This window comes from Mastacembelus armatus, chromosome 6, assembly GCF_900324485.2.
Source record: "Mastacembelus armatus chromosome 6, fMasArm1.2, whole genome shotgun sequence".
Taxonomy (NCBI): domain Eukaryota; kingdom Metazoa; phylum Chordata; class Actinopteri; order Synbranchiformes; family Mastacembelidae; genus Mastacembelus; species Mastacembelus armatus.
The window spans coordinates 12,172,045-12,186,440 of record NC_046638.1 but is presented as its reverse complement, the minus strand read 5'-3'; the positions used below and the strand labels follow the sequence as shown (position 1 = coordinate 12,186,440).

The 14,396-nt window shown below is 36.8% G+C and overlaps 1 protein-coding gene across 1 annotated transcript in view; it reads left to right on the top strand.

The window, feature by feature from the left end:
* LOC113132990 (NT-3 growth factor receptor-like) overlaps window positions 1-6,498 on the top strand; it is a 168,795-nt gene extending 162,297 nt beyond the window's left edge. Inside the window, exons 17-18 of the mRNA XM_026311483.1 lie at window positions 2,849-3,007; window positions 5,816-6,498. Of these exons, the coding sequence (XP_026167268.1) occupies window positions 2,849-3,007; window positions 5,816-6,001 (345 nt within the window). The 3' untranslated portion in view covers window positions 6,002-6,498. The remainder of the gene's footprint in view (window positions 1-2,848; window positions 3,008-5,815) is intronic.
* Window positions 6,499-14,396: the final 7,898 nt, after the last annotated feature.

Genomic DNA, 14,396 nt, shown 5'->3' with positions numbered 1-14,396 from the left:
GGCTGCAGTATTCTGGATTAACTGAAGTCTTTTTATGGAGATACTGGGACATCCAGATAATAATGAGTTACAGTAATCTAGCCTTGAGGTAACAAATGTATGTTTTTCTGCATCATTTTGAGACAGGATGTTCCTCATTTTGGCAATGTTGTGCAAGTGAAAGAAGGCAGTTCTAGAGATTTGTTTTATGTATGAGTTAAAGGACATGTCCTGGTCAGAAATAACTCCAGGGTTCCTCACAGTAGTGCTGGAGGCCAGGACTATGCCATCTAAAGTAACTATAATTTTAGAAAAGCTATTTCTGCAGTATTTAGGCCCAAATACAATATCTTCTGTTTTCTCTGAATTTAAAAGTAGAAAGTTACTGGTCATCCAGGCCTTTATGTCAGTTAGACACGCTTGAAGTCTGGTTAACTGGTTTGTGTTAACATGTTTCATAGATGGATACAGCTGAGTGTCATCTGCGTAGCAGTGGTAATTAACAGAGTGCTTCCTAATAACATTGCCTAAAGGAAGCATGTACAAGGTGAATAGAATCAGTCTTAGTACCGAACCTTGTGGAACTGCATAACTAACCTTTGTGCACGTGGAAGGTTCATCACGGACATGAAAAAACTTTATCTGTCCTATAAATAGGATTGGAACCATTTTAATGTTGTTCCTCTGATACCAGTCACATGCTCCACTCTCTGTAATAAGATGCTGTGGTCAATAGTGTCAAATGCAGCATTAAGGTCTAGGAGGACAAGTATAGAAACAAGTCCATTATCTGAGGCTAAGAGAAGCTCGTTGGTGACTTTCACCAATGCTGTTTCTGTACTATGATGTGCTCTAAATCCTGATTGAAAATCTTGAAATAGTTCATTTCTGTGTAAGTGGCCTGATAGCTGCTTTTTCAAGGATTTTAGAAATAAATGGTAAGTTGGATATTGGTCTATAATTAGCCAAGACTCCTGGATCAAGACTAGGCTTTTTGAGTTTGATTTAAGAATTTAATTGTTTGATTACTGCAGTCTTAAAGGCCTGTGTTACGTAGCTTGATACTAGAGATAAATTTACCAAGTCTAATAAAGATGAGTTAATTAATGGCAGGGTGTCTTTAAGCAGTCTGGTCGGGAGGTCTAAGAGACACGTTGATGATTTAGATGAAGCAACTACTGATGTGAATTCAGAGAGATCTATGGGAGAGAAGCAGTCTAACCATAACTGAGGTCTTATAGATGATTCAAGAGCTACAATGTTTAAGTCCAAGCTAAAAGCTTTTCTTTTTAGCTCTGCACATGACAACTGAAAGTGTTTTATCTGCACTGATTCTCTTCTAATTTAATTTTAAGTTAATTTTTTATTCTATTTAAAATCTATTGAATTCTATATTTTATTTTTTTTATTCTATTCTATTCTTAGGCCTATGTACGTTTAACTTTATTTCTGTAAAGTACTTTATTATTATTCTGTGTGTGAATTGTACTATACAAATTACCTTGCCTTGCCTATGTTGGTGTTTGTCAGTCCTTTTACACTTTCAAATGGTTAGTTTTTTTGGCTGGTCATTAGAATTGTCTTAAAACCATCTTCACCAGGCTGACCAACAACAGAAATGTACTGGACAAAAGTAGTTTGCATGTAAACTCATAAAGAGGAAAATTAGACAAACACCAGTTAAATTGATGCCAGAAATTAGGACAGGCCACAAATGCTAATGACAGAGAACGAGTTTAGTGCTACTCATTCACTATAAATGGCAACAACTATTTATATAATGGAGAAATGGCTAAAAGCAGGTATAAATGGTGAAGAGGTGATGGAGAAAGATGGGAGAAAAGGGGTGCCTGAAGGACAATTTGTCAGCAGCCCGCTGGAGGTCATTCATTATGTGAGTCTTGATTAGGAAGCACATATTTGATTAAATTAGTCAAGCTACTTTATGATTTCACAGCAGCTAGAGAGTAGGCAAGAGCAGATGAATAATGATTCTACTAACTGTCTACACGCTGTCCTATAATAGACACTATGGGTTTAATAGTGTCTTCTTATATCCTCACCATTAGTCATATGCAATTAATAAAAACCCTCCCAGTGACATATTCCACAGATAAGACTGACATATTTTGTGTAACTGAGTCAGTTGCATTGGATTTTTATTATATCCTTATTATCATTATTTATAATACTCATAACAAGATGTCATGCTATTGATTTGTCTGGGTTTCAACAAGCGAAAGGATGGGGTTTTCAAACTTCTTTTTTGTATAAATTGTAAAATAATGACTTGGCTAATGTTTTAAAAACTCAGTCAATTCCATTATGTCCCCCAAAACCTAACCAGTACTCTCTGGCTGAATTGATTACTTGATTAATCAGTTAACTGAAAAAAGTTTTTTTTAAAAAGTGACAATATGTTCAACAACTGATCAACCATTTAAACAATTCTTACATTTGGTGATACAGATTTCTGATTATGTGCTGTAAACCTAGGCCTTTTAAGGCTCCTGGGCCTTCTTTACCCAGTTGGTAATTCAGCCTTGAATTGTATTGTGAGCACAGGAATCCAACCTAAAGAAAACCAGGGGCAATCACAGCTGTTTATCTGCAATGGGAGGTCTTTATGCTGCAGTCATCCAAGCAGATTTAAACAAACCTTGCACATACGCACAAACTTTTTCGTAACGTTTCTCAATGCCAGTCTTAATTAACTACTATGACCCTTTATAAATGTGGAACTCACTGAAATGCTGATTATATCTTCTTCATAAATTACAGTCTATATCATTAAGATTTATTTTTTTTTGCGTGTGTGTGTGTGTGTGTGTGTGTGTGTCTGTGTGCGTGTGCATGTGTGTGTTTTCAGGTGGGGGGTCACACCATGCTGCCTATACGCTGGATGCCTCCTGAGAGCATCATGTACAGGAAGTTCACGACAGAGAGCGACGTGTGGAGCTTTGGAGTCATTCTATGGGAGATCTTCACTTACGGCAAACAGCCATGGTTCCAGCTCGCAAATAATGAGGCAATTCAATTTCATTAAAAATTTGAGGAGAGAAGGGGGTTAGACTGTTAGCTGTTAGCTGTAACCCTAACTCTAACCCTAATCACATGGGGACTTGCTTTTTGTCCCCTTAAGATGTTGCACCCTCATAATCTGAATGATAAACTAAGTCCCACATGCTTTTAATCTGTGTGTGTGCGGACCAGTGTGTGATTGTGGTACCTGTTACCTTGTGACCATTTTATCAAAAGCACTATTGTGTTTCCAGACCTTTTTCTGGTGAAACTGACTGAGCACATGGTCTTGGTATTCATTTAGAAGCACAGGTATTGAGGTAAGGGATTTGTTACAATGCCCTGTGATGGACTGGTGACCTGTCCAGGGTGTACCCCTGCCTTTCATACAAAGAGAGCTGAGACACGCTCCAGCAGATCCCGTGACCCTAATTAGCAATAAGTGGGTATAGATAATAATACAATGAATGAATGATTTATTACCATGTCAAGCGAGTGTAAAGACAACCCTGATTTTTCATTTCATGGGAATTTTTTGTTCCAAAACATAGACCAGAAAGGCAGAAAGCTCAGCACATGCAAGTAACAGTTGAGTCAGTGGGCACTAAGCAATGCTTAAATCAATGCCATTTCATTATGGCTCATTAGTGCTCTGGGAAAATAAAAAAGTGTTCAGGTTGTAATTTCAAACAAAAGTGAATTTAGGAATAAAGGAGAAATAGCTATTTATCTTTAGCAGATGTCAAAGGTCCTGTTCTCATATTCATGCACCCTCTGGCTTCTGCTGTTTTATTTCAAAATGTGAATGTTAGTAGAGTCTATTTTTGAAAACTACAAATGACAGAAATGCTCACCTGCACAGAGACAGAAAAAATATTACAGACATCTAAATATTGTATTATAACCTCACGAAACCCTGTGATTTAGTCTGCCTCTGTTTGTCTAAAGCCACATTTGTGAGTGTAACCAATACATAAATTTTACCCAGCTTCACCTCAGTGATTGCAAAAAACACTACATACATCTCTATATTTAGGCTAATATATTCAGTTAAAGTACGAGTACAGCAAGTTGGAAAGGTGTGATATTGCAACAGGTGTAATATCTCCTTTTAACCCAGAAGAGTGGAGAAATGCTTTACAAGACAGGATGCATGATACAGTGGTAGCAGTTCAAAGTGTCCATCTCTGCTGTGATAAGGCGCAACTTTCACTAACTCTTCGTTTTTTGTAGCATTATGTGTTACACCATGTCTATCACTCACACATGCAGCACCCTGCACATGAATAGACCATAGTCCATGATAAACTAATGAATGCATAGGCCTACTTAGAAACTGACTGTGGTCAGGGTTTGCTGCAAACTGTGATTATTGTGTGTGGATCTTTGTTACTTCACTTTAATATTTTGTAAATTTTCTCTTGACTTCATGAGGATGGTCATACAACCCTCTTTCCTAAAACATTCCTGTACAATTAAATTGCAAACGTAGATGTGTTTTGTAAGGAACGTGTTTGATGGTCTAATTATACACCGATCAGCCATAACATTATGACCACTGACAGGTAAAGTGAATAACACTGATTATCCTATTACTGTGGCACCTGCCAGCATGTTGGGTATATTAAGTAGCAGATGAACATTAAGTCTTCAAAGTTGATGTGTTGGAAGCAGTAAAAACGTGTAAGGATCTGAGTGGCTCTGACAGGGGCCAGTGTGATGGCTAGATGACTCGGTCAGAGCATCTCATTGGGTGTTCCCAGTCTGCAGTCGTTAGTACTGACCAAAAGTTGTCTAAGGAAATAAAAACGGTGAACAGACGACGGGGTCATGTGTGTTCAAGGCCCACTGATGACAAGGTTAACCTACTGTGGATTAAACTTTCAAATTTCATTTATACTTTTCAAAAAATCCCATTTTGTTTCAATCTTCGTTGCAATATTATACGATATATAGTATCAGATATTTTGGGAGAAAGAAAAAATATGTTGGCTGGAAACATTTTACTGATACCAAACATTTTACTGTACCAATCTGTACATGTATAGGCTACACAGCAAAATCACCAGTGTTAAATCAACACTAAGCAGTGTTTATATGTGAACGGTAGAAACATGCATACTTTTTTCTAATCTACTATTTAAATAAACAAACTAGTAAGTCTGAATTAGAAAAACACTGATAAAAGCTTGATCATACTTCATAAATCCCAATAGTAGATAGACTTTCTTTCGCTGCTTTGAGATCATTCAGAAAGCTACACAGAATATAAAGACAAAGAACAAGCAGTGATTGAAACATCCAAGATCATTAGTGGCTGGGATTGTTCCAGTCACTATAATATATAGTTTTGAGTGTATTTGTCTTCATATGCTCAGCTCCTGGTCAAACAGCCCAAGGGAAAACATCTTCACATGGAAAGTGACAGTAAGGCTTTTTAAAATGACTGCACAGAGAAAAACTGTGGGGAAATGAAGCTTTCAAAAAGTGCTGAGCATAAGAAAACATAATAGACCCTTTATAACAGCAGGTAGCAATGGATATGTGAGAAGAAGAAGATATGTCAGAGTTAAAAATTCAAGTAGGAATATTTGCACTGGTCCAGCTGGCCTGCTTCTGTAATAAATATACTTTAGTAGATATACAGTGCTTAATAAATTTATTAGATCACCAGTCATAATGTCTGTGCCCAGTGTGGGCCATGTGTCAAATGAAGTTTAGCACTTTACATGCAATGTATATTGCATAAGCAAAGTTTTCCTTGAACAACATAATATGCCATGTGTTTTTTAACCCTGTCTCTCTGTCTTCGCAGGTGATAGAGTGTATTACTCAAGGCAGGGTACTGGAGCGGCCCAGGCTTTGTCCCAAGGAAGTCTATGATATTATGCTAGGCTGCTGGCAGAGAGAGCCACAACAGCGTCTCAACATTAAGGACATTCAGAAGATGCTGTTTACACTAATGAAAGCCACACCAGTCTATCTGGACATACTGGGATAGAAATGGATACAAATAGATAGAAATGGGATGTGTTTTATTTTGGACTAGATGGAATAAGACAAGTACTTGCAACATAGTCAGTGATGGAACCAAATCAGGATTAGGAATGGACTGTACCATGCATCTAACTGGCTGACATACAGTGTAATTAAATTCCTGTTCTGAGATGTATTTTAAACTTCACAATGTTGCACTGCATAATCAGAGGAATGTCTTGGACCTGACCTGTAATACATGGTTAGGCCTGGGTTTGTGTAGTCCAGTCTTGTTCCATTTTGAATGTACTGCATCAAATTGGACTGAAGTGATTATACTGGTCTGCTGAAGATATTTTCTATCCTAATAATTTAGGTACCATGATTTTTAGCCTATGCATCCTCATTTCACCCTGTCTAGGGCAGCGCAGCTGTGGTGGAACTTTTGATGAAGTTTGACCTAGCCTGGTACAGTTTGGCTTAGCTTGGCACTATATGCCAAGTATCCTGTCTTTGAATATATTTTTCTGACTCTAACCAAGGGACATACTTGGTAAGAAAAGCATGGGTTGGTTTGACTGAACAACTAGACAATTCAATCTCAGTTAGAGCCATTTGACCTTATTTGACTTGGACATTTCTGCACTTCTTTTTGTTTTTTTAATTTTGGATGCTTGTGTAATCCAGGATACCTACACAGGCTTTCATGCAACACTTCATATGTCCTTCAACGTGGACATCCTGTTTGTGGATCAGAGGGGTCACAAGAGTTGACTTACATTGTAAAAACTCTCATCTTTCTCATTTCCATCGTCCACCTAATGAGCCAATTCAGGCTAGGTACGAAGTGAAACCAACCTGGAGGTTAAAGTGAGGTCTACAACCAAACTTCCCTCAGAGTGAAGGAGCCATTTGGATGAGACATACACAGGCTTGTTGATTTCCCTCCAATTTTGTAGTATGAAATATGTTTGCAAATTAAATCTGTTAGGGTTGAAATTCAGTTTTTATTCAATGTAGAATGTGAAACACTTGTGTGCATCTGATGAAATTCTTCTTTCCAAAGTGATGTGAGTGCCTCTTAAAAAAAAAAAAAAAAAAAAAAAAAAAAAATGAAGAGAGGAACTGGACCGCCGCATTATTTTCATAATGCAACCTTTGTCAGCCATAATTGCTCCTTACTACTGAACGGATTGATCAGAATTATCCTGATAGAGACTTCAGTGAAAAAATGTAAAAAAAAAAAATGCCACAATTCAAGATAGCAATTAATGAAAGGAGGACCAGGCAGCTCTGCATAAACCTTGAGGAAATGCACTGTTCACATGTTCATCTGTAAAATCACACTCAATTTTTTCACTTTTTTTTTTCCTCACTCAAAACGAGGATGCAGTTCAACAAGAAAGGAGAGCGAGCATTAACAAATATGGCATGTACAGCAGGCACTGTGTTTTTAAGTGCTTTAAAGTGCAGTCCGATGTAAGCATGCTCCAAAGTTTTCATCTGAAAAGCCTCCATAGATACCTTCCGGCCACTGAGCTGTTCACTTTTACTAGAACCCGACCAGACCTTCCAATCATGAGCCTGGAAGCATTGCCTGAGCGACTGTCACCATAGATATGGACCTAAGTGCCTCCTACTTCTTTCTATACACTGGGAACTCAAAAATAGTCTTTCAAAATAAGAGCACTTTTACATTTTGTTTACCTGCTTAAAATGTATACTAGCTGTAATATTTCATTTTTTACAAACAAACCTACTTTAAAGATATATGTATTGCAAAAATACTCAAAAATAGGAATAAAATCTCTCAAATCATACAACCCCTGGAAAAAAAAAAACAAAAAAACAAAAGTAAACAAAAAAGCTTTTTGTATTATTTACAGCTTAACCAGAATGTCTAACTACCCAAAATGACATTACATTTACGGTTTTTTAAAACATATTCTATATATATATTTATTTATTTATTCCTTTGAATCAAATAGTGGATGTCTGCCATGCTCTAAAGCCATTGGAATATTCTGCCACTGGGTAGGAAAACACATTAAAAAGACAGACATCTGGCTGGAAGGAAACCTTTAAGGACTGTGACCACTTTAAAGGAAGGGTTTTTGTATCGAGTGATGGATCCAAACTGACATTGGATCCTGGACATGACAAAAGCGTTACTAAACTGAAAGGAGAAGAATGGCACTACCAGTCAAGAAATACAATCTTGTTACTTTTAAAAAATAATGTACATAATGTAAATCTATACATCTTGAGATATATTAATTTATTTCTCAAGTTTGATTATTTTTAGAATCTTGATGTGCTGTTATATGCTTAAGTGAAAGCCAACAGATATTTTGATAATCTTTCGTTCCATTGTACTTTATTACCTTACCTTAAAATACAATTACATGATTTCAATTCATTGTACTTTTAGTTGATCATTTGATGGTAATGAGTCAGCACAGCAGAGAAAATATGTAAAGTTATTGGCCCAGTGTTTTATTAACCTGTTTAGAGTGCAAAAATTGTTGTAGAATCAGAAACATTCTTTAACCTTATAAATATATATATATGTGAGAATCCAGATATCTGTCTCAACCCATCGCACCTATTAGATCTGCTCATTAAGACAGAGAATCATGATTTACAAACAATGCCACTTATCCAGTCTCACCATGGGGTTTTTGATTGGACATGTTTGGATTTAATATTCTATCAATGGCAAAACTTTAGCTAGGTGAGCAAAAGCTGCATTTAACAGCCCGTAGCTCAAACATTTCGGCAGGCACCTTGAATAAAAATTGTATGTATATACTGTATGTTTCTTTTACTTATAAACTCAAAGCAACAACCGAAAGGCAGCACTTAGCTTGACACATTAAACTGATGCTAGAATAGTCAACAGTAATATGACAAACCTATGGTCAGTGTTTGTCCTAAATGATAGCCATAACTGTACAAATGTGTCATCTGTCTTAAGGTAAGGACAGGCCCACAGTGTTTCTGTCCCTCAGGGTGAAAAGACTTAGAAAGGTTTAGTGTGATCTGATAGCTGTGAGATATCCACATGTATTCAGTGTACTGATGTTTGATTGACATATATCTGATGTTGTTGTCTAAGAACTAGTTTCTCAAAAGCACCATTGTGCTAAAATAATTAAACTCCAATTTTTTACCTGTCATCACGTTGTAAAAGTTTTGGATGTTTTGGGATGCACTTAGCAACAATCCCAATGACTTTCTAAATTCTACAGACACTTCTGTGTAGCCTTGGGTTTGCAAAAAAGTATATGTTCATGTATAAATTGCAATACAATGTCAGGATAAAGTAGTTAACTTTAGCAGAGGTGCTTCTGCGAAACCTCACCCAGAGTGTACACTTTTCAAGTGTCTTTCTTTCTAAATCTTTCCAAGAACTACTCTATGATACCATTCCTACTGTAATTATAAGTGTCTCTTTTCTGATTTAACTATAATCACATTAAACAATTATATTCCACAAGCTAATGAAGATGGCGTTTTAGTGGGCACAGAAAACTCATGTAAACTACAGTAACTTTTGAATCCTATGTACAACAACTTACAGCTTCTTGTCTTTCACACTAAAGAAAAGGTGTATTGTGCATAAAAACTGAAAAGTCAAGAATGTAAAAACACATCTGGTTGATCAATATTTTGTGTCATTTACTGTACTTTTTTTCACTGTGAATGTTTTTTTGTTTTTTTTTATTCTGAAAGTCCTCCAGGAAGTTATGTTTCACCAAAAACATCTTACAGGTGCTCAGTAGGAGCAGCAGCTTTATTAGAACCTTGCTCTGCATATTCATGGGTTTATGCACGCACTTACTTAAATGTAGCTCTTTCCATGGACGTGGCTTAGCAAAAGTGTACACATTGTGCTTGTGGTATAGAGCTATAAGAGCCTTAATAATGGTCAGGTAGTATGTACATACAGTATCCACTGTACATATTGATCTTAGACTGGTATATTCACTAGAATTTGACTACCACAGTGGCAGCTGTATGCCCCAAACAGTACTAGCCATACAGATGTTAACTGTAGATTAGCTTCTCTGCTTTTGCTCAATGTCTTGTAGGAACTACCTCTTATCCCTATTTGGCAACAATTTATCCCTCTAAACATAAATCATGCATCACCACTACCATAATGTCATTAACCTTTTTATGTTGTCCTCCTCCTGATTAGATCTGTTTTCTATTTGTGTATCTTTGCCAATTCCTGCTACTGCTACATCCATCAGTAAAACATCTTTCTAAATATTTAGACTGAATAACTAGCTAGGTCATTAGTAGCTTTTGTAGTTTAAAAACGTCTCAATTTAGGCAGAATGCTTATGTAATTACACATCCCATGTAGTTCTACATAATTGTAAATAACTGACTAGCTTCATGTCTTTAAAGACAGTCTGAGTAGTCTAGCTGTCTATCTGAGTGTGGTGTGTGCTTAAATCAACTAAGCATCATTTTTATTCAAAGTTAATTTTGTTCAGTGTTTTCATGTTTTTCATGCAGGTAAGTATACAGTGCTTTCTGAGCATGTAGATAAAATCATGTAGCTTTCAACCATTAGCAACATTTCCATTCCATCATTCATTGTTGCCTAAACTGTCTCTACAATCCAGCTTGTTACCAAATGATCCTACTGTATTGTGTTCTCACTTTAAACAGAAATTGAGTACATACAGAGTGCACACATGAAGAAGAATACCTGTAAATAAAAAGCAACCCATGTTAGCCATTCAACAAATATATTTTCTATATATGAAGAATTGATCTGAAATTATGTGGCCTTTGTTTCACAGGTGTTCCTTGTATTGTGTCATCCTGCTGTGTATTTGCAGAATTACTTTTCAATATCATAACATGAATTCCTTATGTTTACATACTGCTGCTGGAAAAAGGCAAAGTGACAATAATTTTCTGTCCACAATTTTTTCACCTTGCTTCTCCACACTGAGAATTCTTTTTTAGCAACCTGAATATCTACTTAATAGATTCTCCATGTGGGGTTCTCACTTCTCATTATAAGAATATTGCAAAAAAGTTAAAACAGTGCCCCATGGTGGTTTTTCTACTGTTCATTTATTTGATGTAATCACAGAAAAGATATATTTACAGAATAACCCACAGTGGATACATTAGAAATTCTCATTTTATGTCTCACAGACTTTAAGTGTTGGTTATTTAAGCTGCACCTAGCAAGAAAACCCCTTGTGTGTTATCAGTCTAAATCACAAAGTGAAACTACAACCTCATCTCATCCTCACTGAGTTAGAAGCAGTAAATAAAACTTTCCTTTGTCATATTTAATGACACTCTCAGTACTGTTGATGGTATAATATCATCTCTTTAGATGGAAAGTGACAAATTATGAGCAAAATCTAGACTCCACTGTTCGGACTCACCTAGATTAATTTCCTGAAATAGTACAGTCAGACATGGTAAACCTCACCATTGATAGACATAACTCGCTAGATGCTGCAAGGTGACCTCATTTAAGGGGATTTTTGGATAGTGGAGTTGCCCTTTACAGATTATCACAATGCTTAAGTTTTTCTTAAACATACAGGACAGGCTTAGAATGGACAGTCCCACAGCTCTGCTTACATATAGCAGTGTAAAATAGTGGAAACATCCATTCAGCCAGTCAGTTAGCTGTCATAGTTAATGATAACATAGATAGATAGACAGATAGATAATCCTCCTAGGTGTAAAGGAACTACAAATAAATTAGATCTAGGCTACAAACCTATAACCTATAAATTTTTTAGTTTGTTTTGCTGCTGTGTACAGCATTAATCACTGCAGCAATCATTTCTGGTTGTGCAGAACACTTTTCTGAAACACTATAATCATTCTGTGCCTAGTACATGGAAACTTCCTGGAGGACATCAATGTGCAAAACACCTCAAACTCATCACACTGCAAAAACATGTCCTGTATAATGACAACCTTAACATTTCAATTTAGTTGTAGACCTGAGTACCTCTAATGGCATCGTATTTGGCTCTGTTAGAATCTGACTTCACATTCATCCCTCTTTTTCCTTTTCTCATTTCAGTTTTCACTTTCTACTTTCTATGCTCTTCGTTCAGTCTGACCTGTTCATGTGCTTTCTCTCCCTTAAGTGTTTTCATGCATCATGTGTCTTATACAATGTATTTAGGCTGAATATGTTAAAACCATCATTAATCTATAATAATTCAGTGTAAGTTCTTCAGCTCTCTCTCTTGCTCTCTCTCTCTCTCTCTCTCTGGGTAACGTTGTATATCTGTCTCCACGCTGTCATTTATAACTCTATGTATTAGAATAATTTAACATCTTATATGTCTTTTTAAAAAGCTGAGATGTGGTGAACTTTTAAGGCAGTTCTGTGTATGATTCTGATTCATTAAAGGTTACTTCATCTTTAAATAGAAGTGTCCTCTTCCTTGTTCTGCCTGGAAACATTCCTCTGTAATAATTTTTGTCTATATTACTGGTGTTTTAAGGTTCAAGCCAAATGTTCTAGTTCCCTTTTAAATAAGAACAACTTATCAGAACATAAAGCACACTATTTATTATACTGCTATCCTGTAAGAAATGAGTGAAACCTTTAATTTGCTCTGTATGTAAAACTGACTTTGAAATCAGCTTATAAAGTACTTTATAGAGTTTACAGAGCCATCTTCACATCCAAGCAGGAAATAAAAAATATCTTGGTCTCTACAGAAAGACTCTGTGGTGACACCCTGACCTTTCACATCCAGTGCTCTCACTCATGTGATGTCATGTGATGTCTGCCTCTTGCTGCCTGTTTTTTGTGTGGTTTATTTGGATTTAGGAAAGACAGTATGCAGAGCAGGTAAGAACATCAGCAAATTACTTACAGTACCCCTGTGTAATCTAGGTCTCACCCTATTTAATGGGCTTCATTTTTAGCACTTTTCTCTTCCTCCTGAGACTCCACCAGTGTTTTTGGTTTGGTTTTTGTGCTTTATTTGCTATAATGGCATTTTAGGGCCACACTAAATGAAAAAAAATAGACACTATGAGACTAAAGTCACAGTTTTTTGAGAATAAAGTCATAGCCTAATTGGTCCCTCACTGTTTGCGTTATGGAGGATGTGTAGCATTTTGTAGAGTTATACTTTTATTTAGGTTTCACACATAGCAAAATACTCCAGCTTTTGGTCCATCATCACCACATTATCATCAGTATGAGGACTTTGAAGCGACTTTGCAAACATTTGTGTCTGTTCCGACAAAAGAACCACACAGATTTGGAGCAAATAGCCTCTTATAGAGGAGGAACTTGCTGGAAGTGGTCAACTGCAGGGCTATTGGTGGTTACACTTGCGAGCTATCCAAAAAGGCTTTGTTGTTTCACAAGAAACAATGGGGATTATACTCAAAACTTTGGATCCAGAAGGGGTTGACCTCTGAAGAAAGATGGCACCTCTAATGCAGAGAGTACAATGTCAGACAGCCAAAGGCACTGTGACATTTGGATTGATGAAGCTATCACAGTTTGTGTAACTCTTTTTTTTTTGCACCTGTTCCTGTCCAGGTGTATTTTGAATTAGATTCTGCACTATATGACTAAACTTTCCTTTTTTTATTTTTTTCCCTACATGTTTGTTTTGACTGGACTTTGAGGGATATCTTAACTGGTAAATTAGTGTGTCACTGAGGGAGTCCTGTTGCTCCTTGTCCATAAGTAATCTCAGGGTCAGAAGTGTCTGCATTCAGTGCTGACAGTAATCAGTACTCACAGTGAAAAGCCATAGAATCATTAATGACAAATGTTGCTAAACCATTAGAGATTATATGTGTATTTACTGAAGACCCTTTGCTCATGTCCTCTGCAAGAATAGACACCATTGGAAGCATGTTTGATGAATGTTGCTGATTATTTATTTGCATTGTACTTTCATTTACTGGTTGTTCTTTATCTACCACTAAGGGTAGGGGGGTGGCATCACAGTCATAATCCTCAGACTTCACACTTAATGGATTTGTAAAACCTCAAAACTGGCAGCTTGACTGTACAGAATATCTCTTCAATAGAGATGTCTGCCAGAAGTGAATTCAGTTTAAAGTCCTAAACATCAAATTCAAAATCACATTCAGGATGTTTTTTGGATTCTCTCTGTGGAAAAAACAAATACTTTCTTAGAGTCTTAGAGTCTTTCAAACAGATCACCTCCAGCTGACTGTCTCACATCAACAAAACTCCACAACCCTGCAGCAGCCAGATGATGAGTGACAAAAGGCGACCAACAGAGTCCAGGCCTGCAGCTGAAGACTTCAGGGAACACCAACATCTCTCCTGGAAACCCGTCGGCTGGACTGCAGTTGGACCAGCCCACACTAGAGTGGCTGAGCCTCAGTAAACTCAAGAAAAGTTACCCATGGCTGTG